Genomic DNA, 22,167 nt, shown 5'->3' with positions numbered 1-22,167 from the left:
ATATATATATATATATATATATATATATATATAGCGCTTGTAGACAATCTACCGCAGATTAGGTAAATTTAGTAAATAGTGTGTTAGGAAGGTTAAGAGTTCGCCTCTGTTCCAGCTTGGCTGACATTGTGTGTGCTTCCGTGCTGACCGGTGGGTGTCGCTGTTACCACTGTTCGGTGTTGGAAAGGCAAAGTGTCGAAGTGTATAGATGCTCCTCTGTCTCGGAGACAAGCTCGGTGGCATTCTGGGAAGAGGGTATTTATGGGACAGAAGCCATGTTCTTGGGTTTTTTTTTTACAGCCACCTGCTGGCCCTCCTGGCCGACAGGTATGCGTTAAGGACCTACCTTGTGGTCCTCCGATCGGGAGGCCCACGATACAGCGGCGCAGGGGTAGGCCCAGAGGCTTGTCTGGGGCCTACCACCGCGGCCGAGGAATTGTCCTGAGCTGTCGGTCCTGTGTGACGAAGCTGGGCGGCCGAGGAGATCCCAGGGGAGGACCCGTCTTGGAGAGATCACACAGCATGCTGGTCTATAGAGGGGCCTGGTGACTCAGTCGAAGGACGTATCCAAGAGAAGTAACCATACAGCATAGTGTTGCCAGTTCGACTTAAAGGTAACAGACCCGCTTAAACCAGCAGCTCCACCGTGAGTTAGTGCTACATGTGGGGGCTCGTCCGCGATTTGTTGACCAACAATTGTTGCAGCCCAGTGGAGTGTTTTACCGGGAGTTTACAGAGAGAGCTGGACTTTGAGAAAAAAAACTCTTTTCAGGAAGAGGAGCGGTTAAACTGCGGGTCTTTGCTTTCGGGTGCATAGACGCTGGGTGCTAGAAGAGGCCCAGGAGCTACGTGACTGAAAGAACAAGTGGGAGGAGTTACCCTACTTGCTACCGCGTGGGACGCGTGTAGTATGCTTGGCGCCAGAAGAGAAGCCTCGTGATCGTGCTGGAAAGATCAGAGTGTGGCCATGTCTTTTCCGGCGTTGCAATCGATTGTGGGACCCAGAGTGTTCCCTGCAAGCACCGTGATGAATACTGTGCAATCTGGAACTCTGCTCATGGATACTGATGTTCGAATGAAGCCGCAGGGGAAGTTTGTCCTGTATACCTCGGGAGATGTTGAGGGACTGGACATGACCTGCCATCGTTGTGGAGGATTGGCCGTGCATCTTCGTCCATTTGGCCGATGTCCGCAGTGTGGAGAGTACTTTTTGTTTGTAGTGGAGCCATCTACTATGCCGCCCGTGCCTATCGGATGGATTGGGTGACAGGTATCGCTACAGTGGAAGCTGCTACCACTGCAGAGAGAGAGCGACGGGCCGCTACTTTGCCTGTCGCTACTAAAAATGTTTCAGAGAGAGACACTGTTGCTGTTGTCTCGTCAGGAGACATTACTTTGATTTCTGAGTCCACTACTCCTGTTCCTGTAGTACCTACTCAGAAGAAGGTGGGCTATGTGAAGGCTTCCCGCGACCGTGGTCGAGGCCTACCCCAGAGGTTACCTGAGCCGGAGCTACCAGAGTCTACGCCTGGGAAGGGTAAGCCACTGTTGGGGACTGTAAATAAATATTTGCCAGCGGACTCGGAAATAGAATCCATGTTGGATCTTTCCGGGGATGATGACTTGTTTGAAACCATGTCGCAAGAGCTATTGTGGTCACAAGGCGAGGATGTTGCCTCCACAATGACCCTTCCTGAATGGACTGCCATGAGTTCTGGGAAAACGTCACCCTGTGTGGAGACGCACAGTACCGTTGCTGGGACTTTGTCAAAAGTTGTTGATTCGCTACAGACACCGGCTGGGTCTATGGTGAAAAAATCATTAGATTCCTGTGTACCGCCTGGTATGGGGAGAGACAGACCTTTGCCAAAACTTACTTGCTTGCAAAGGATGTTAAACAAGCGTGTAGCTGCAGAGTATGGATTGGAGTTCCCCTATGTGCCTCAGAATGTCATGCGGGAGATTGAAGCTAATCAGGAGCTTTGGTATAGTGACGCTATTTGGGACTACTTGTCTGTGCCTAAGCCCTTTAGAAAGACTGGATGTTCTGTCCGGATGGGTGAACGGTTCAATGGATGCTTTGTACATTGGAACTATGGTCGGCTGATAAAGTGGTAATCTGCAGACCAGGAAAGGACAATGCTGTATATTTTATTACAGCATTATAAAAAATATGTGACTTTGCCAGATCCTCGGTTTTACTGGTAATTATGGACACTACCACTTTAAAGTTACTTAGCTAGATAGTGACAGGGTAAAGAGGTCTACAGATCCTGTTCTGTGTTTAAAGCGGGGGTTCACCCACACCGCCAAAAAAAAAAAAATATTAAAAGCCAGCAGCTACAAATACTGCAGCTGCTGACTTTTAATACATGGCCACTTACCTGTCCCGGGGTCCAGCGATATCGGCAGGGGACACCGAGAACCCGCTCGGTTCTCGGCAGCTGCCGCCGCCATCCTAGGTGAGGGAATCAGGAAGTGAAGCGTTGCGGTTTCACTTCCCGGTTCCCTACTGCGCATGCGCGAGTCGCGCTGCGCGTCCCAAGTGGTCCCCGCTCTCTGCTGGGAGCTGTCTGTTCCCAGCAGACAGCGCGGTGGGGATGGGAAGAGGCATAGACTCCCATGGGAGTCTATGCCGGAAGTGGGTGCAAATACCTGTCTTAGACAGGTATCTGCACCCCCCTCCCCCCTGAAAGGTGCCAAATGTAACACCGGAGGGGGGGAGGGTTCCGAAAAGCGGAAGTTCCATTTTTGTGTGGAACTCCGCTTTAAATCCAAGGACTTCTGTTTGCTAGCCGGATTTTGTTTAAAAAAAAAAAAAAAAAAGAAGAAGTTCTTATGCAGGGATGGACTTCAAAAGTATATATATTTTTTCTAATATTAATATAGGAAGAGAGTCTCATTTTAAATGAGGCTTTGCTCCAGGTGTTGCGTAGGATGTATATGTGTGTGTTTAAATATGTTTTTTTTTCAGGGATCATCGGATCATCTGTATAGCTGGGAGGCTTTTCAGCTAGTTAGTTAGTGAGGATGTGTAAAATTGCATTGTGGTTTTGTTCGCGGCTGTGAACATAATGTTTTATAAGATATAAGTCTCATAATGTCTTTAAACTGTCCTTTCTCCCTCTCTTAGCCTATCTAAAGTTATGAGAAACTCAAATGCTACTCTCAGGCTTGAGAGTTACTGTTACTGTGTCGGGACAGACGTTGGGGACAACGTCTATTGTAGTGGGGGGAGTATGTAGCGCTGGGAGATTTACAATCTACCGCAGATTAGGTAAATTTAGTAAATAGTGTGTTAGGAAGGTTAAAAGTTTGCCTCTGTTCCAGCTTGGCTGACGTTGTGCGTGCTTCCGTGCTGACCGGTGGGTGTCTGTTACCACTGTTCGGTGTTGGAAAGGCAACGTGTCGAAGTGTATAGATGCTCCTCTGTCTCGGAGACAAGCTTGGTGGCATTCTGGGAAGAGGGTATTTATGGGACAGACGCCATGTTCTTGGGTTTTTTTTTACAGCCACCTACTGGCCCTCCTGGCCGACAGGTATGCGTTAAGGACCTACCTCGTGGTCTTCCGATCGGGAGGCCCACGATACAGCGGCGCAGGGGTGGGCCCAGAGGCTTGTCTGGGGCCTACCACCGCGGCCGAGGAACGGTCCTGAGCTGTCGGTCCTGTGTGACGAAGCTGGGCGGACGGGAGGACCCATCTTGGAGAGATCACGCAGCGTGCTGGTCTATAGAGGGGCCTGGTGACTCGGTCGAAGGACGTATCCAAGAGAAGTAACCATACAGCATAGTGTTGCCAGTTCGACTTAAAGGTAACAGACCCGCTTAAACCAGCAGCTCCACCGTGAGTTAGTGATTATATATATATATATATATATATATATATATATATATATATATATATACGCCATACCTGGGGAATGCCCCTGGAACCTGGAAATCGCTGCTCCGGTGATCTCCACTTGCTTCTGGGTCCTGTGCTGGCCTGCTGCATTGTGAACACAATAGGTCGGCAGCTCAGCACAGGAGCCATTCAGAGATGGCCTTACATTTTCTGAAAGTATGCAAAGCGATCTCTGATTGGACTAGGTGGAGAGCAGGACATCACCGCCCCACTTTGCCACCTCATCCAATCAGAGAACGCTCTACATTCATTCAGTACACAGTAGTTTACAGTACAGCAGGGCAATTTCTCAGCACAGGACTCGGAAGTTAGTGGAGACCACTGGAGTAGCTGTGTCTACATCAGTGATTTCCAGCTTCCAGGGGCATCAGACAGGTATTGTATACACATAGTTACAGTGATCCAAGCCGGAACAATGTACCTATGTATAAAATATTCATATCTGGAATTTCTCTAACATTTCATCTGTGTATTTAGCTGTTTGCATGGCCTTCGCTTTAAAAGCAGTGTCTATTTTAAGTTTCAATGTCTGGTTAATATTTGTACTTACGTTCTGCTAAACGCTGGATCCATGATTCTCCTCTGTTTGTGCCAGTGATCATAATCTCGATCTGTCACCAAGCCTTTTCCCAAGAACCTGGTATATGATGGGTAAGAAAAACACACAATTTGGTAAAGCTAAAAAAGTGTTAATGTAACTTTTGCATAACTAAATTAATCAATCTGTGTTATTTTAGTTGGGGCAGCTATGTGGATCTGCATAGTTTTCTCACTCTAGATTAGTTTAGGTCAGGGGTGTCCAACCTGCGGGGCGCATGCGACCCAAGAAAATTCAGCATGTGGCCCGGGCATGTCTAGAGGGATACCGTGCAAGCATAGAAGCCACAGTGGCAAGCAGGACAACTTAAAGAGGAGTACCACCCACTTTTTTTACTTTTTATTAATCAACCTATTAATGCTAATATTGTACTTATTGAATGGTTATTTGTTTTTTATGCGTCAGCTTACCTTGTTTAAAAGCTGCTCAATTGGACTTCCTCCTCCTCCCACCCGTGGGTAATGACATCATTTCCCAGCGGCGCACTGTCTCCTGGGAGCTTGGTGTCATAATTCCCAGGAGTCAGTGTGTATCGCCGCCGCTCAGCATCGCGAGATTTCAAAACCAGAAGTGATGCATGATGGACATGTTTATCTTCGTTGCCATCACAATGGGACGGGCACTTCCGACGCCATCACTCGTTGTGATGGCAACGTTAGAAGTGTACAGCGCTGCGAGCCGTACATTCTGCGCATGCGCGAGAACGGGCAGTGCGTGCTGGTCGCTCAGCTGCACCCTATCCCGGAAGATAGTGCTTGTGGGCTTCACATGCCCACAAGCAATATGGAAAATGCCAGGAGAGAAGACTATAAGATATCGTAGGATCGTAAATCGGCAAACGAGCAGAGATCAATCCCTAGAAATAAGAGTTTTAAAAAAACGATATTCATCCAAAAAAAAAAAATTTAGACAGTTGTAACTCCACTTTAAGTACAGGCACATATGGAGAGACACCGGGGATGCCATTCAAGCATAGCAGCCACGATGGCTGGCACTGAGAATCCAGGCACAGGCAAGGCTGGAAGGATACAGGGGCTGCCGTTCTTGTAATTGGACCGGTAGCAGAAATACAGGGACTCCAGGTTGCGCCTGGTAAGTAAATGCTGCATGGCCATATCTAGGGGGCTGCACAATTTCAGCTGTGCCCCCCCCAGGGCCCCCTGTCCACAACCTTCCCTCCAACTCCCTCACATAGTGCTTTGTGGGAGGTAGGGGGGAGGTTGTTGGCAGGGGTCTCTTGGGGGGGGTGCGGCTCAAGACAATTCCTCTTCTTCCAATGTGGCCCAAGAAGTTCAAAAGGTTGGACACCCCTGCTTTAGAGTATAACTAAAGGCAAAACCATTTTTTTTCTTTTGGATAGAGTGTAAAGAGATAAGAACCTCTGTCAGATTTTTATTGCCGTCTCTGCCCCCGTTGGGGAGATTCATCCTATTTGTTCTGTTTACTGTATTACTGAGAGTGAAATTGAAAGAAAATACCCAAATTTGGGTTGTCACCAGAATAGGACAAGAGGGGAAATCTTCCAAGTAGGGACACCAGGTGTTCTGGTGACAACCAGGGATTTCCTCAGGGAGGGATTTCCGCTAACTTCCAGCTTTGACTATGGAACAGGAAGAAAATAGAAATCTACCCAATGGGAACACAGATGGAAAAAAATGACAGGGGTTATAACCCTATCTTACTCTATCCAAAAAAAAAAAACAAAAAAAAAAAAACAAGTTTTGCTTTTAGCTTTACATTAAGCACAGAAGTTTTTATGGACATAAAGGGGTTTATTTACTAAAGCTGGAGAGTGCAAAATCAGGCTCATGTCTGCATAGGAACCAATCGGCTTCCAGGTTTCATTGCCAAAGCTTAATTGAACAAGCTGAGGTTAGAAGCTGATTGGCTAACATGCACAGCTGCACCAGATTCTGAGTGCACTAGTTTTAGTAAATCCACTCCAAAATGACTATAGCAGGTGTCAGGTGTTTGACCTTCTATATTGGTTATATTGGATAACCCCAATATAATTTGTATGCAATATTCTGGAAGATGTGTGGTACATACCGAACGCCAAACAGGTTAGACATGCGGTTGTAAAACCAGTCCTTTGTGTATTTTGGAGACATCAGAAATTCCTACAATAAGGTATAAAAATAGATCTTAGAGCATTGCTTTACCCTTCAATCAAATGTAGCATCTTACCGGTCCTTAGATGTGGTGGGTGCATTATCTTATGTTTTGTGGCTTTATCCCTTCTTCATACTTTCTGTCCTAGGGTGACAATGCCCACACACTGTACCACATCAAAGGAACAGCAGCATGGACAACCTAGGGTAGGAAGCGTTAGGACTACCTCCTCCTCCTCATCTTGGTTCTTTAACATAGGGGGTTGGTGTGTTCTATAGTCAACTGCAATGACTGGGAACAATACTAACTTCCTTATCAATGTCCTGAGATCATCCAGGTGCATAGCTTTGGAGTCCACTCACTCTCTAGAAGAAAACAGAAGGCATTCCAAAAACGTCTTGCTCCAGTCAAGTTTTATTGCAATGACAGCACACCGCTCAGTCCCACAGAAAGCCAGATCCAAGACGCGTTTCACCCACAACAGAGCTAGTTTCTCATGACTGAGCCCTGCTGTGGGTGAAACACATTGGGATCATGACTTTGGACTGGAGTGAGTGATGTGCTGTCATTACAGTAAACCTTGACTGGAGCAAGACATTTTTTGGCATGCGGCCTGCAACCATGCAGCTTTGTGTACACAAAGGGTTGGGGATACTCATGACGTAATTGTCCTAATATGGTCACATAGCCATATTAGGTCAATGACATTGACCTAATATGGCCACGTGGCCATATTAGCTCAATAATGCCACAGGCGTTATCACCCCTTTGTGTATATAAAGTTGAAAGGTGGGAGATCACCCATCTGCAGCTCATTGGCCTGGCACTGACAGCTGCCTTCCAGGTTCAGATGAACATGGGTGCGGACCAAACACAAGCTCATCACTACTGATAACTTCCTTTGCTCTCTGCCCCTAATGCATCCTTATCAGTTCTCTGGATTTGCAAAAAATTGTGTATTTTGTGGTTTTCCTGAAATTTCACTTTTTCCTTCCCATATATATTGAAGAAAAATCTGTACTTACATCCAAAGGTTTATAGATCTATTTACTAATTTTTCACACAAGATACCCACAACATTCTTCCAAGATTTACAACAATTTTTTTTTAGTGAATCTTATTTGATTTGTGAATCTTGGGTAAATAAAATGCTTAAGCAGCTTACTTATGTTATCTTTTGCTACATCTTATGATGACATATCTTATGCTTGCTCTACTGCTTCAACTGGTTCATTGAAGTTCCAGGGAAGATGCAGAGATGGAGATATTCTTACCTTCACTGCTTCTGGGCTGACAACTAAAATCATCACATTGTGTAAAAAGTTAATCCGTACGACAGGGCCATATTTTTGGACCCTGAAAAAAAACAAGACAAAGTATAAACACAGGTACTCTTATTGATCCTGAAGTGTTAGGAACAAAAACTGTGTACTGCATTGTAGTGGGAGGGAGCCTCCTCCATTCTGGCCACCTGGACTTATGTGGGACACCCCTTTTTATCTTACACACCCCTCTTGTTCTTTTAGAAATATACAGTGCCTTGAAAAAGTATTGATACCCCTTGAAATTTTCCACAATTTGTCATGTTACAACCACAAACGTAAATGTATTTTATTGGAATTTTATGTGATAGACCAACACAAAGTGGCTCATATTTGTGAAGAGGAAGAAAATTAATAAATGGTGTTCAACAGTTTTTACAAATAAATATCTAAAAAATGTGGCGTGCATTTGTATTCAGCCCCCCTGAGTCAATACTTTGTAGAACCACCTTTCAATGCAATTACAGCTGCAAGTCTTTTTGGGGATGTCTCTACCAGCTTTGCACATCTAGAGAGTGACATTTTTGACCATTCTCCTTTGCAAAATAGCTCAAGCTCTGTCAGATTGGATGGAGAGCGTCTGTGAACAGCAATTTTCAAATCTTGCTGGAGATTCTCGATTGGATTTAGGTCTAGACTTTGACTGGGCCATTCTAACACATGAATATGCTTTGATCTAAACCAGGGGTCTTAAAACTATGGCCCTCCAGATGTTCAAGAACTACAATTCCCATCATGCCTAGTCATGTCTGTGAATGTCGGAGTTTTACACTGCCTCATGGGGTGTAAAGTTCTGCATCAGCTGAGGGGCCATAGTTTGAAGATCCCTGATCTAAACCATTCCATTGTAGCTCTGGCTGTATGTTTAGGATCATTATCCTGCTGGAAGGTGAACCTCTGCCCCAGTCTTAAGTCTTTTGCAGACTCTAATGCCGCGTACACACGGTCGGACTTTCCGGCGGACCTGGTCCGGCGGACCAGAGTGTGCCGGACAATCCGCCCGTGTGTAGGCGCCAGCGGACTTTTCCCGTGGGGAAAAAGTCCGCCGGACCAAGATTTTAAACATGTTTAAAATTTATCCGACGGACTCAGTTTCGGGCGGAAAGTCCGCTCGTCTGTGTGCTGGTCCGACGGAAAGTCCGCTCTTGTGTATGCTGGTCCGACGGACCAGATACGACGCGAGGGCAGGGTATTGCATCTCGCGCTCGTTGCAATAGGAAAAACAGATTTTCCTATTGCGGTGAGCGCGGGGCATACCAGGCCCTTAGGTCTGGTATGGATTATAAAGGGCAACCCCCTACGCCGAAAAAACGGCGTGGGGTTCCCCCTAAAATCCATACCAGACCCCAATCCGAGCACGCAGCCCGGCCGGTCAGGAAAGGGGGTGGGGACGAGCGAGCGCCCCCCCCTCCTAAACCGTACCAGGCCGCATGCCCTCAACATGGGGGGTGCTTTGGGGGAGGGGGCGCCCTGCGGGGCCCCCCTCCCGAAAGCACCTTGTCCCCATGTTGATGAGGACAAGGGCCTCTTCCCGACAACCCTGGCCGTTGGTTGTTGGGGTCTGCGGGCGGGGGGCTTATCGGAATCCAGGAGCCCCATTTAATAAGAGGGCCCCCAGATCCCGCCCCCCCACCCTATGTGAATGAGTATGGGGTACATGGTACCCCTACCCTACCCCATTCACCTAGGGAAAAAGCGTCAATAATAAAACACACTACACACTACACAGGTCTTCCTCCGGCTTCGGGGGTTCCTCCGGTTCCTCTTCTCCCGGCGTCCGGTTGGTTCTTCTCCGCTCTCTTCTCGCGGTGTTCCAGTTCTTCGGCCGGCTCCTCTGCTGTCTTCAGGTAGCTCTCTTGCCAGCAGAGGCCCGGGCTTCTGGGCTTCTGGGCTTCTGGGCTTCTTGGCTTCTTCCCTCTTCTCTTCTCCAGATGTTGACATGACGCTCTCTCTGGCTGGACTGCTCTCTGAGGGCTCCGTTGTGACTTATATAGGCGGAGACCCCGCCCCCTAATGATGTCACAGTCCCTGGGCATGCTGGGACTGTGACGTTTTAGGGGGCGTTGTCACCGGGCGATGTTGACCACGCCCCCTAAAACGTCACAGTCCCAGCATGCCCAGGGACTGTGACATCATTAGGGGGCGGGGTCTCCGCCTATATAAGTCACAACGGAGTCCTCAGAGAGCAGTCCAGCCGGAGAGAGCGTCATGTCAACATCTGGAGAAGAGAAGAGGGAAGAAGCCAAGAAGCCCAGAAGCCCAGAAGCCCGGGCCTCTGCTGGCAAGAGAGCTACCTGAAGACAGCAGAGGAGCCGGCCGAAGAACTGGAACACCGGGAGAAGAGAGCGGAGAAGAACCAACCGGACGCCGGGAGAAGAGGAACCGGAGGAACCCCCGAAGCCGGAGGAAGACCCCCCCGGAGCTGTTTAATAAATTATTTTAAAAACCTGTGTAGTGTGTTTTATTATTGACGCTTTTTCCCTAGGTGAATGGGTAGGGGTACCATGTACCCCATACTCATTCACATAGGGTGGGGGGGCGGGATCTGGGGTCCCTCTTATTAAAGGGGGCTCCCGGATTCCGATAAGCCCCCCGCCCGCAGACCCCGACAACCAACGGCCAGGGTTGTCGGGAAGAGGCCCTTGTCCTCATCAACATGGGGACAAGGTGCTTTCGGGAGGGGGGCCCCGCAGGGCGCCCCCCTCCCCCAAAGCAACCCCCATGTTGAGGGCATGCGGCCTGGTACGGCTTAGGAGGGGGGGCGCGCTCGCTCGTCCCCACCCCCTTTCCTGACCGGCCGGGCTGCATGCTCGGATTGGGGTCTGGTATGGATCTTTGGGGGGACCCCACGCCGTTTTTTCGGCGTAGGGGGTTCCCCTTTATAATCTATACCAGACCTAAGGGCCTGGTATGACCCGCAACGGGGCTCGCAAGGTGTCAATCTTGCCGATAAAGGGGCAAGATTGATTTCCTTTTCTAGTCCCGTCGCACATGAGTCACGTTCAAAATGAACGGACTTGTCCGTGTGTGGGCAAGTCCGTTCATTCTGAAAGTCCGCCGTAACTCCGGTGAAAGTCCGTCGGAAAGACAGGCGGACTTAGCCCGCCGGAAAAGTCCGGTCGTGTGTGGGCAAGTCCGTCCGTTTTAAAGTCCGGCGCACCTGGCGGACAAAGTCCGTCAGAAAGTGCGCCGGACCAAGTCCGCCGGAAAGTCTGACCGTGTGTACGCGGCATAACAGGTTTTCTTCTAAGATTGCCCTGTATTTGGCTCCATCCATCTTCCCATCAACTCTGACCAGCGTCCCTGTCCCTGCTGAAAAAAAGCATCCCCACAACATAATGCTGCCAATACCATGTTTTACAGTGGGGGTAGTGTGTTCAGGGTGATCTGTAGTGTTAGTTTTCCTCCACACATAGCGTTTTGCTTTTAGGCCAAAAAGTTCAATTTTGGTCTCATCTGACCAGAGCACCTTCTTCCACATGTTTGCTGTGTCCCCTACATGGCTTCTCACAAACTGCAAACGGGACTTCTTATGGTTTTCTTTCAACAATGGCTTTCTTCTTGACACTCTTCCATAAAGGTCAGATTTGTGGAGAGCACAACTAATAGTTGTCCTGTGGACAGATTCTCACATCTGAGCTGCGGATCTCTGCAGATCCTCCAGAGTTACCATGGACCTCTTGGCTGCTTCTCTCATTAATGTTCTCCTTACCCAGCCTGTCAGTTTAGGTGGACGGCCATGTCTTGGTAGGTTTGCAGTTGTGTCATACTCTTTCCATTTTCAGATGATGGATTGAACAGTGCTCTGTGAGATGTTCAAAGCTTGGGATATTTTTTTATAACCTGACCCTGCTTTAAACTTCTCCAGAACTTTATTCCTGACCTGTCTGGTGTGTTCTTCATGATGCTGTTTGTTCACTAAGGTTCGCTAACAAACCTCTGAGGGCTTCACAGAACATCTGTTTTGTACTGAAATTAAACTACACACAGGTGGACTCTATTTACTAATTAGGTGACTTCTGAAGGCAATTAGTTCCACTAGATTTTAGTTAGGCTACTTTCACACTGAGTCGCTTTGCAGGCACTAAAGTGCTAAAAATAGCGCCTGCAAAGTGCCCTGAAAGAGCCGCTCAATTCACTCCAATGTGAAAGCCCCGAGGGCTTTCACACTAGAGTGGTGCGCTTGCAGGACGGCCAAAAAAGTCCATCTTTGCAGTGCTATAGAAGCGGTGTATTCACCGCTCCTAAAGCACCCCTTCCCATTGAAAACAATGGGGCAGCAGTGCAAATCCGCCGGCAAAGCGCCGCTGCAGCGGTGCTTTGCGGCCAGTTTCAACTCTTTTTCGTCTGCTAGCGGGGGTTAAAACCTCCCCGCTAGCGGCCGAATAGTGCCGCCAAAACGACAGTAAATCGGCGCTAATTATAGCGCCGCTTTACCGCCGGCGCCCGGCCGCGTGTGAAAGTAGCCTTAGGGGTATCAGAGTAAAGGGGGCTTGAATACAAATGCGCACCATACTTTTCAGATATTTATTTGTAAAAAAATTTTGTCTATCACGTAAAAGCGCAATAAAATACATTTATGTTTTTGGTTGTAACATGACAAAATTTCAAGGGTTATGAATACTTTTTCAAGGCACTGTATGGCTATCACCAGCACTCCAGAATGGCTCAAAGAAGAGCTTTTATTTTGTTTCGCTAAAACAATGCAATGTTTCAAAATCACTTAAGGACACTTTGTCAAGATAAGAGTCACTGCTGAAGTGCTGGAAATATTGATATTTTTCTAACTATTAGTAATAGCCACATCCATTCATTTGTCCCTTAACCACTCCTTCCTTCCAGCTCTGTACGTTGTAAGGGGTGTGCAAGGTGTCCCTAAAGATGGCCATACACTAGTACCATTTTGAAAGTTTGGAAATGTGAACATTCATTCGGTGTTCAAATGATTAATGATCTACTGTAGTAATAGGAAAATTGGAAGAAGAAGGTTGGAAAATATTTCTTGAATAAACAAAATTCTTACTGTGAATGTGGTTTTTCTTCCAGAATTTTTTTTTGTTTTTTACATATTGTAGGTGGTGCTCTAGACACAAAAGAAACCTGTTTAATATGTCTGGGATTCCATTCAAGTAGCAGATCTGGATGAACTTTGAACACATTTAATTGACTCAACAATGGATGGTCAAATGCTCTGGTGGCTTTTTCAGAATTTTTGTTTGAACATTTATATGAAATTTGACTGGTGTGTGGCCAGCTAGTATGGCTCTTGCTCTTTTCGGCTCCTAAAAAGCTAAAACTACCCCCTCCATTTTTTTTCCTTCTCTCCCTTTCAGTACTAGGACAAGGTCATCTAGAGCCCAGGGCAAACAGGCCAAACTGCACCCCCCCCAAAGATGCATATGTGTCAGTAAAAATCCCTCAAATGCATAAAACTGAGCATTAATCTGCACTAAGCACAAATTCCCCCTACTCCCAATACAAATCTGCCCCCCCAGCGGAGAATGCCCCCCCCATCCCCCACATCCTCCCAAAACAAATGCCCCCTCCCAAAAAAAAAAAATCACCCCCTCCGAGTCCTAGCACAAATCCCATAGCTCCCAACTGTTCCTGATTTCCCTCTGTTCTTCTTTCCTCCTCATTTGTCCCTCATTTTGGTCTCATACATACTGTAGTTGTATATAAAATGCACTTTTTATTATTCAAAAAGTGTTTCACAGTGTTAGAAACTTTCATCCAATTTCTAAATGGCTGCATTTTTAAATTTCAAAAGCCAATATAAAGGAATAGAAGTGGCGTTGGGTTTAACTATTTTATTTTCACTGTTTTTTTTTCAGTGGGATAGAATGAGTAGAAATATATTTTTATGTAAACCCTAACCATGAACTCTTTTGCTTCATTTTGGTCCATTAAATATACAATTGGGAGCATTCTTTTTTGTTTCAAGAAATTATGATTAGGAAGCATTTTTTAAATTATTTTTGTGCAAAAAAAACCCAAAACTGCTTATCTGCTGGAAATCCGGTGCTATTCTGTGCACTCTGCAGTGTTCTCAAGTGTTATCAACTGCCCGGTTCTCTGTGGACTACAGAACTCCACTACCCATTGTTATGGAGATGAGCAGAGGGAAAGGTTTTCTGTCATTTTTTAAACCCTTCTTGTCCAAGGGTGACCACTTTGTTCCCGCATGGATACAGTACAGTGAGCAATCATTGTCACCCTAGGAAATGAAGTGTGTTACTGACAGGATCACCAGGTGTAGTAAAGGAATAAAATCTTTTAAAAAAAGGGGGGGGGGGCTTGGCCGTTCCCTCTGTGAGATTGTACTTTATAGCTGCTCAATTGCAACCCTTTTCTGGGTGGGGTGTTATGAACGAAATATCTCATTCAGGCTGTGTATTTGTCCAGATCCAGCAAATATCATTTGTTGGCTCGATTGAAGGTGGGCAGGCTTTGGGAATGTTTCCGATATCCCACTTTGACTCTTATGTCCAATGTTTGGGATGAGATGAGGTGAATCATGAGATATGATGGGATAGCAAAGTACCTACCTATTTGGGAGGGAGGGCGTTTGGAAGAATTTGGTCAGCTGCAGAGCTTTGATGGCTGGTACTCCAAGGGTGCCCAGTTCCTTCATCAGTTGACAATGACCAACTGAAATCCTTTTCAGGGTTTACAGCGGGAATTCGGTATGCCCTCTTGCAAATTCTTCCAATTCCTTCAACTCTGTTATGCTGTCTTGGCCCAAGCTAAGCGGACTACTCTTAGACAGATTAACACTCCACTTATGGATCAGTTTGCTACCACTATGGACAAGAAGGGCCTCATTTCCACCATTTCTAGATCTTTGTTGACTAGTTCCTTACAGCTTCCTGGCAGGAGAGGGTGGGCTACAAATATAGCTGCCTTAGATGGGGAGATTTGGCAAACTATTCTGAAACAGGTCCTAGCAGTGTCCCTTTCACCAACCAACTCTTTGTTATACATAGGCGTACATAGAACGTCGTATAAATTACATTTCTGGAACTATCGAGAGAAAGTCTGGACTGTCCCAGATGTGGAGGATCCCCTGCAGATCTTCTACATATCCTCTGGAAGTGCCCCAAACTGGTGCGTTACTGGCGTTGTGTTATCGCTACTATCAATCAGGCATTCCAGTCTCCCTTGCACAATGACCCGTCGACCTGTACATTGGGTTTCCTAAATAAAGAAGTATATATGAGTCAAGCCCTGACTTCTATCTCTGGACCGTAAATGTATTCTGTTAAAATGGCTTTCGCCACTCCCTTCTACTTTTGAGGACTGGCGAGCGCAGGTTAATTTTACCCTGCTTAAAGAAAGGCATACCAGAATTCGACCCTTCCTGACTAATGACACCACAAAGCAACTTATTCACTCCTTGATTATTTCCCGCCTTGACTACTGCAACTCTCTCCTTAATGGCCTACCCTTATGCCCCGTACACATGATCGGACATTGATCGGACATTCCGACAACAAAATCCATGGATTTTTTCCGACGGATGTTGGCTCAAACTTGTCTTGCATACACACGGTCACACAAAGTTGTCGGAAAATCCAATCGTGTGTACGCGGCATTACACTGGCTATCCCCCCTTCAGTCTCTTATGAATGTTGCTGCTAAACTAATACACCTCACTAACCGATCCGTGACTGCTGCCCCTCTCTGCCAATCCCTTTACTGGCTTCCCCTACCCCACCGTATAAAATTCAAAATGGTAACCACAACATACAAGGCCTTCCACAACATTGCCCCCAGCTACATCACCAACCTCATATGCAGATATCGCCCAAATCGTCCCCTCCTCTCCTCCCAGGACCTCCTGCTCTCTAGCTCCCTTGTTACCTCCTCTCATGCTCATCCTCAGGACTTCTCCAGAGCCTCTCCCATCCACTGGAAATCCCTGCCCCGGTATATCTGATCAGCCCCTAACCTGTCCACCTTTAGGAGATCCCTAAAAAAAACTCACTTATTCAGGGAAGCCTATCCCACACCCACCTAACAACCCCATCAAATCATTCCCCGCATCTATTACCTTTTGTACCACCCCCCCTCCCTCTTAGAATGTAAGCTCTACGAGCAGGGCCCTCCTGTACCTTCTGTATTGAACTGTACTGTAATTGTGCTGTCCCCCCTCTACATTGTAAAGCGCTACGTAAACTGTTGGCGCTATATAAATCGTGAATAATAATAATCATAATAATAACTAACCATTTAAAAAAAAAATTACCATACAGTCTCTGCCATTAATAAATCCTCCCTAAAGTGTTATATCATTAAAATGCCTTTATTAAAGGGTAACTCCACTTTCTTGGAAATAAATAGCAAATAAAAAATATAATATAGCATATATAGCATATACAATTGTGACACAAGTCATATTGTAATTGAATGTTATTAAAAATAACCTTTCCTTTTCAATCTGCAGCTCTGTAATTTTTTGTAAAATGCAATGCAATATGGCTCCCTGGAGGTGTTCTGTACACAGAATGTGTGTACAGAACACCCCCCAGAAACATAATTTCACGCTTGTGAGATTGGCTCACTGTTTTTCCCAGAAGTCCAGACTACAATACAAGTCAGATTTTTGGCATCCCCTGCAACAAAAATGTAATTTTTGGTGGGATACTCCCAATAGGAAATCACATCTAAAGGGATGCAGAACCTGCAATTTTCCTAATTAGAGGCCTACAGGTGCAGCAGCTGGTTGATAACTATGAAACCACCCCCATTAAACTCACTTTGCACATGGACACACAGAAACAAACAGCAATTTCTTCAGAATAACAAAAAGGTAGGAATCTGCAACAAAGTTTGTTAAAATTCTTGTAATGTACATAGATCACCCAGAGGGGAATGTTTTTTTCCCAACAAAAGTGGTGTTACTCTTTAAAGCTGGAAAAAGGCAACTCCTCCTTCTACCCAATACTGGAAGCATTTAGTGAACACAAATTTACCATTATATCAAGGTACTTACTATAACAGGAGATTTCCAAAGAAGTTTACTAAAGTTTGAATGAGATGGCTTAAAGCGTAACTCCACTTTTGTTGCGAAAAAAACATTCCCCTCTGGGTGATCTATGTACATTGCAAGGATTATAACAAACTTTGTTGCAGATTCCTACCTTTTGTTATTCTGAAGAAATCCCTGTGTGTTTGTCTGTGCCTCTGTACTGAGTGGGTCTAATGGGAGTGGTTTCATAATTACCTGTCAGGTGTGCAGCTTCAGAGAACTAATGAGGAAAGCTGCTGGGCCTGCATCCCTTTAGACGTGCTCCTATTGAAAGTATCTCTCCAAAAATGACATTTTTGTTGCAGGGGATGCCTGAAATCTGACTTGTATCTTAGGCAAACTTCTGGGAAAATTGGTGAGCCAATCACATGAGCAGGAATGATGTTTCCGGGAGTGGTCAGTACAGCCAGGTAGCCATATTGCAATGCATTGTTAGAAAATTACAGTGGCTGTAGATTGAAAAGGAAAGGTCATTTTTAATAACATTCAATTACAATATGACTTGTGTCGCAAGTATATGCGCTATATTATATATTTTTTTATTTGCTTTTTTTTTTCCCCACGAAAGTGGAGTTACCCTTTAAGGATGCCTTAACAGCAATGGCACCAACTCTCTAAATTATTTAAAGTTCAGCTATAGGGATAGTAGGACGTTCCCCTCTTTTTCTTCTTTTACTTGGGGACCTGACCTTGAGTGCCCAATTCTTATTACTCCTAACATTTCTATTCTTTAATTACAGGAAACTTTTTTTTCTGTGTGTTTTTTCTGTCTATCCATATGTGGCATACCCCTGCGCACAGGTCAAGCCATTTGGAACCTGTCCTTTCCTAAAAAAATCTAATAAAATTGACTTTATGAAAACAAATTCCTTTTTTAATACAAATAGACTACAACTACACTCACATAATAATATACATCACAGTACTCACAGCCCTAACATACTCCAGCAGCATGGCAGAGCAGGTCTGGATGGAGATTCTCCCCGCTTTCTCCTGAATGCATGCCACCTGCCCTGGATCAGGACCATTCATTACCATAGTGCGGGTGGGACAACGTGCATCCCAGTCCTAGCGCTTCATTGGTTAATATGGCACTTGTGGCTGGCCCATACCATGGCAGCTCATGACGCTGATGCAGGGTAGACTGCGTCCTGCATTTTCGGCACACCAGTGGAACCAAAACAGCACCCCGTTTGAAAAATGCTGCTTTATTATATTCATATTAGCAAGAAGGAAAATGCATTCCCTTTTTCAATAGACTCAAATAAATCTGTTGATTTTGGCTATTTTTTTTTTTCCTTTCACCCCATTTCCCCAGTGTAATGTAAGAGAAATGATTGTACGACTTACCACTCTAAAAGCACGTCATATACAAGGTCATTTGCTGTGGTGGGATAATGTCCAAGGATGAAACTAAAAGAGCAAATAATTTTATGTTAATATGACAGCAGAGTGTTTTCTGTATATACATTTTAGGTTATAATTGCAGTGTTTAGCGCAAACCTTATCTGAAGGACATTTAAGGCAGCCATAGATGGATCGAATCTCGGCCGGTTCAACAGGGACTGTTGAATCTGATCCATTTATGGGTAGACTTGTACCCTAGTCAATCCATCGATCAACTCGTGTGCAACCAGCTTGTCGGATTTTTTATATTGGATTGCTGCCAGGGGCTTTAGCTGCTAGCAGTAATCATCGTGTTCTACTGGCTGGGAAGGCTTCCTACCGGCAGAACACATAAGCACTGCAGGAGAAAAGTGACTGTGTTGATGAAGGAGTTGAGCGATTTTCTTTCCTTCCACCCATGGTGAAAAGAATGAAAAGCAAAATTATCTATGGCTTGTCTTATGCCCTGTACACACGAGCGGACTTTTCTACCGGACTGGTCTGACGGACCAAATCCGGCGGACAATCCGACCGTGTGTGGGCTTCATCGGACCTTTAGCGGACTGTTTCTGTCGAAAATCTGACGGACTTTAGATTTGGAACATGTTTCAAATCTTTATGTCAGAACTCCGCCGGACCCAGTTCCTATCGAGGAATCCGCTCGTCTGTATGCTAGTCCAACGGACGAAAACCGACGCTAGGGCAGCTATTGGCTACTGGCTATGACTTCCTTATTTTAGTTGGATCGTACGTCATCACGTACTAATCCATCGGACTTTGGTGTGATCGTATGTTGGCAAGTCCGTCAAAAGTCCGTCAGAAAGACTGTCAGACCTTTGTTGCCGAAAAGTCCGCCCGTGTGTACAGGGGTTTATTTATAAAACATTTTTTGCATGAATGTCTGAAACATCCATGCATTCTAAACAAAATGTCACCGTAATTAATTAATAGCAATTAATTCTTGTAAGTAAATATGATATATTTTCCTATCCATTTACCAATGCTAGCAGCATAAGGATTATACAGTGCCTTGAAAATGTATTCATACACCTCTTGGAATTTTCCACATTTTGTCATGTTACAACCAAAAACGTAAATGTTAATGTTAAAATGTATTTTTTTTTGGATTTTATGTGATAGACCAACACAAAGTGGCACATAATTGTGAATTGGAATGAAAATGATAAATGGTTTTCAATTTTTTTACAAATAAATATGTGAAAAGTGTGGTGTACATTTGTATTCAGCCCCCCGGAGTCAATACTTTGTAGAACCACCTTTCACCGCAATTACAGCTGCAAGTCTTTTTGGGGATGTCTCTACCAGCTTTGTACATCTACAGAGTGACATTTTTCTCCGTTCTTCTTTGCAAAATAACTCAAGCTCTGTCAGATTGGATGGAGAGCGTCTGTGAACAGCAATTTTGAAGTGTTGCCACAGATTCTCAACTGGATTTAGGTCTGGACTTTGACTGGGTCATTCTAACACATGAATATGATTTGATCTAAACCATTCCATTGTAGCTCTGGCTGTTTGTTTAGGGTCGTTGTCCTGCTGGAAGGTGAACCTCCGCCCCAGTCTCAAGTCTTTTTCAGACTCTAATGCCCCGTACACACGATCAGAAATTCCGCCAGCAAAAGTCGGATGTGAGCTTTTGGTCAGAAATTCCGACCGTGTGTATGCTCCATCGGACTTTTGCTGGCAGAATTCCAGCCAGCTAAAATTTGAGAGCAGGTTCTCTATTTTTTGGTCGGAAAAAGTTCCTATCCGAAAATGCGTTCATCTGTATGCAATTCGGACGCGCAAAAAAATCACGCATGCTCGGAAACAATTCAACGCATGCTTGGAAGCATTGAACTTCATTTTCTCGGCTCATCGTAGTGTTGTACGTCACCGCGTTCTTGTAGGTCGAAAGTTCAGGGAACTTTTGTGCGACTGTGTGTATACAAGGCAAGCTTGAATTCCGTCGGAAAAACCATCCAAGATTTTTCTGACGGAAAATCCCCTCGTGTGTACGTGGCATAACAGGTTTTCTTCTAAGATTGCCCTGTATTTGGCTCCATCCATCTTCCCATCAACTCTGACCAGCTTCCCTGTCCCTGCTGAAGAAAAGCATCCCCACAACATGATGCTGCCACCACCATGTTTCACGGTGGGGATGGTGTGTTCGGGGTAATGTGCAGTGTTAGTTTTCTGCCACACATAGCGTTTTGCTTTTAGGCCAAAAAGTTCAGTTTTGGTCTCATCTGACCAGAGCACCTTCTTCCACATGTTTGCTGTGTCCCCCACATGGCTTCTCACAAACTGCAAACAGGACTTCTTATGGATTTCTTTCAACAATGTCTTTCTTCTTGCCACTCTTCCATAAAGGCCAGATTTGTGGAGTGCACGACTAATAGTTGTCCTGTGGACAGATTCTCCCACCTGAGCTGTGGATCTCTGCAGATCCTCCAGAGTTACCATGGGCCTCTTGGCTGCTTCTCTGATTAATGCTCTCCTTGCCCGGTCGTTCAGTTTAGGTGGACGGCCATGTCTTGGTGGGTTTGCAGTTGTGCCATACTCTTTCCATTTTTGGATGATGGATTGAAAAGTACTCCGTGAGATGTTCAAAGTTTGGGATTTTTTTTTATAACCTAACCCTGCTTTAAACTTCTCCACAACTTTATCCCTGACCTGTCTGGTGTGTTCCTTGGCCTTCATGATGCTCTTTGTTCACTAAGGTTCTCCAACAAACCTCTGAGGACTTCACAGGACAGCTGTATTTATACTGAGATTAAATTACACACAGGTGGACTCTATTTACTAATTAGGTGACTTCTGAAGCAATTGGTTCCACTAGATTTTAGTTAGGGGTATCAGAGTAAAGGGGGACGAATACAAATGCACCCCACACTTTTCACATATTTAATTGTACAAAAAAATTGAAAACCATTTATCATTTTCCTTTAACTTCACAATTATGCGGCATTTTGTGTTGGTCTATCACATAAAATCCCAATAAAATACATTTACGTTTTTGGATGTAACATGACAAAATGTGGAAAATTTCAAGGGTTAGGAATACTTTTTCAAGGCACTGTAACTAGTCAATGTTGACTGGGAGTGTGAAGTCCCGCTTTAAAGTATAACTAAAGGCAAAACTTTTTTTCGTTTTGGATGGAGTGGAGAGGGATTAGAGCCCCTGTCAATTCTTATTGCTGTCTGTACCCACATTAAGGAGATTCATCCTCTCTATTTGTCCTGTTTACTATTGTCATTGAAAGTGAAAGTAAAAAAGAAAACCCCAAATTTTGGGTTGTCCCCAGAAAAGTAATAGATGGGAAATCTTTCAATGGGGACACTATGCATTCTGGGAACGTGGCAAAAAACACGTGTGGCACTTATGGTGCTATTGATTGCCAATGACATCCCAAACACAGTCAGGAAACCTGTGTTTTGTAGCACGACAAACGCACAGTAAGAAACCTGCAAAGCTCAGCGCCCGATAAGGTGCAAGAGCTTCTATTGGTGCATTTGTCACACGTAGGACAGTCCATTCAAGTCTATGCTGCAGTGCGAAAAAACATGCATTAGCATAATGCACAGGGGTGAATGGAGCCTAACTAATGATCTCAAGTTATCAATCATAATCTGATCATTTGAAATACAATCGTATTCATGAACAAGGTATTTCAGTGATGCTGACTGATGCAAAACGTTCAATATTCTGCCCTGGTGAATTGACTTAATCGCATCTCATTGAAATGGTTTCTAAATTTATCGGTAGGGAACATATGGCTATTGTTTTGATGGAATCGCACATCGATCGAATAA

General features: G+C 45.1%; 1 protein-coding gene across 6 annotated transcripts in view; it reads right to left on the bottom strand.

Annotated features, from left to right (window-relative positions):
• LOC141117628 (cholesterol 24-hydroxylase-like) overlaps positions 1–22,167 on the bottom strand; it is a 170,596-nt gene that overhangs the window by 141,971 nt on the left and 6,458 nt on the right. For 4 of the 6 annotated variants that reach the window (XM_073610571.1, XM_073610572.1, XM_073610569.1 and 1 more), the window contains exons 2-5: positions 18,319–18,381; positions 7,890–7,971; positions 6,553–6,623; positions 4,456–4,542 (exon numbers count right to left, since the gene is read on the bottom strand). In XM_073610571.1, coding sequence (XP_073466672.1) covers positions 4,456–4,542; positions 6,553–6,623; positions 7,890–7,971; positions 18,319–18,381 — 303 coding nt within the window. The remainder of the gene's footprint in view (positions 1–4,455; positions 4,543–6,552; positions 6,624–7,889; positions 7,972–18,318; positions 18,382–22,167) is intronic. The other 2 variants (XM_073610574.1, XM_073610573.1) reach the window with 1 other exon arrangement.

The sequence above is a fragment of the Aquarana catesbeiana genome, linkage group LG13 (genome assembly GCF_042186555.1).
Source record: "Aquarana catesbeiana isolate 2022-GZ linkage group LG13, ASM4218655v1, whole genome shotgun sequence".
Lineage (NCBI taxonomy): Eukaryota > Metazoa > Chordata > Amphibia > Anura > Ranidae > Aquarana > Aquarana catesbeiana.
This window is presented reverse-complemented; position numbering and strand designations above follow the sequence as displayed.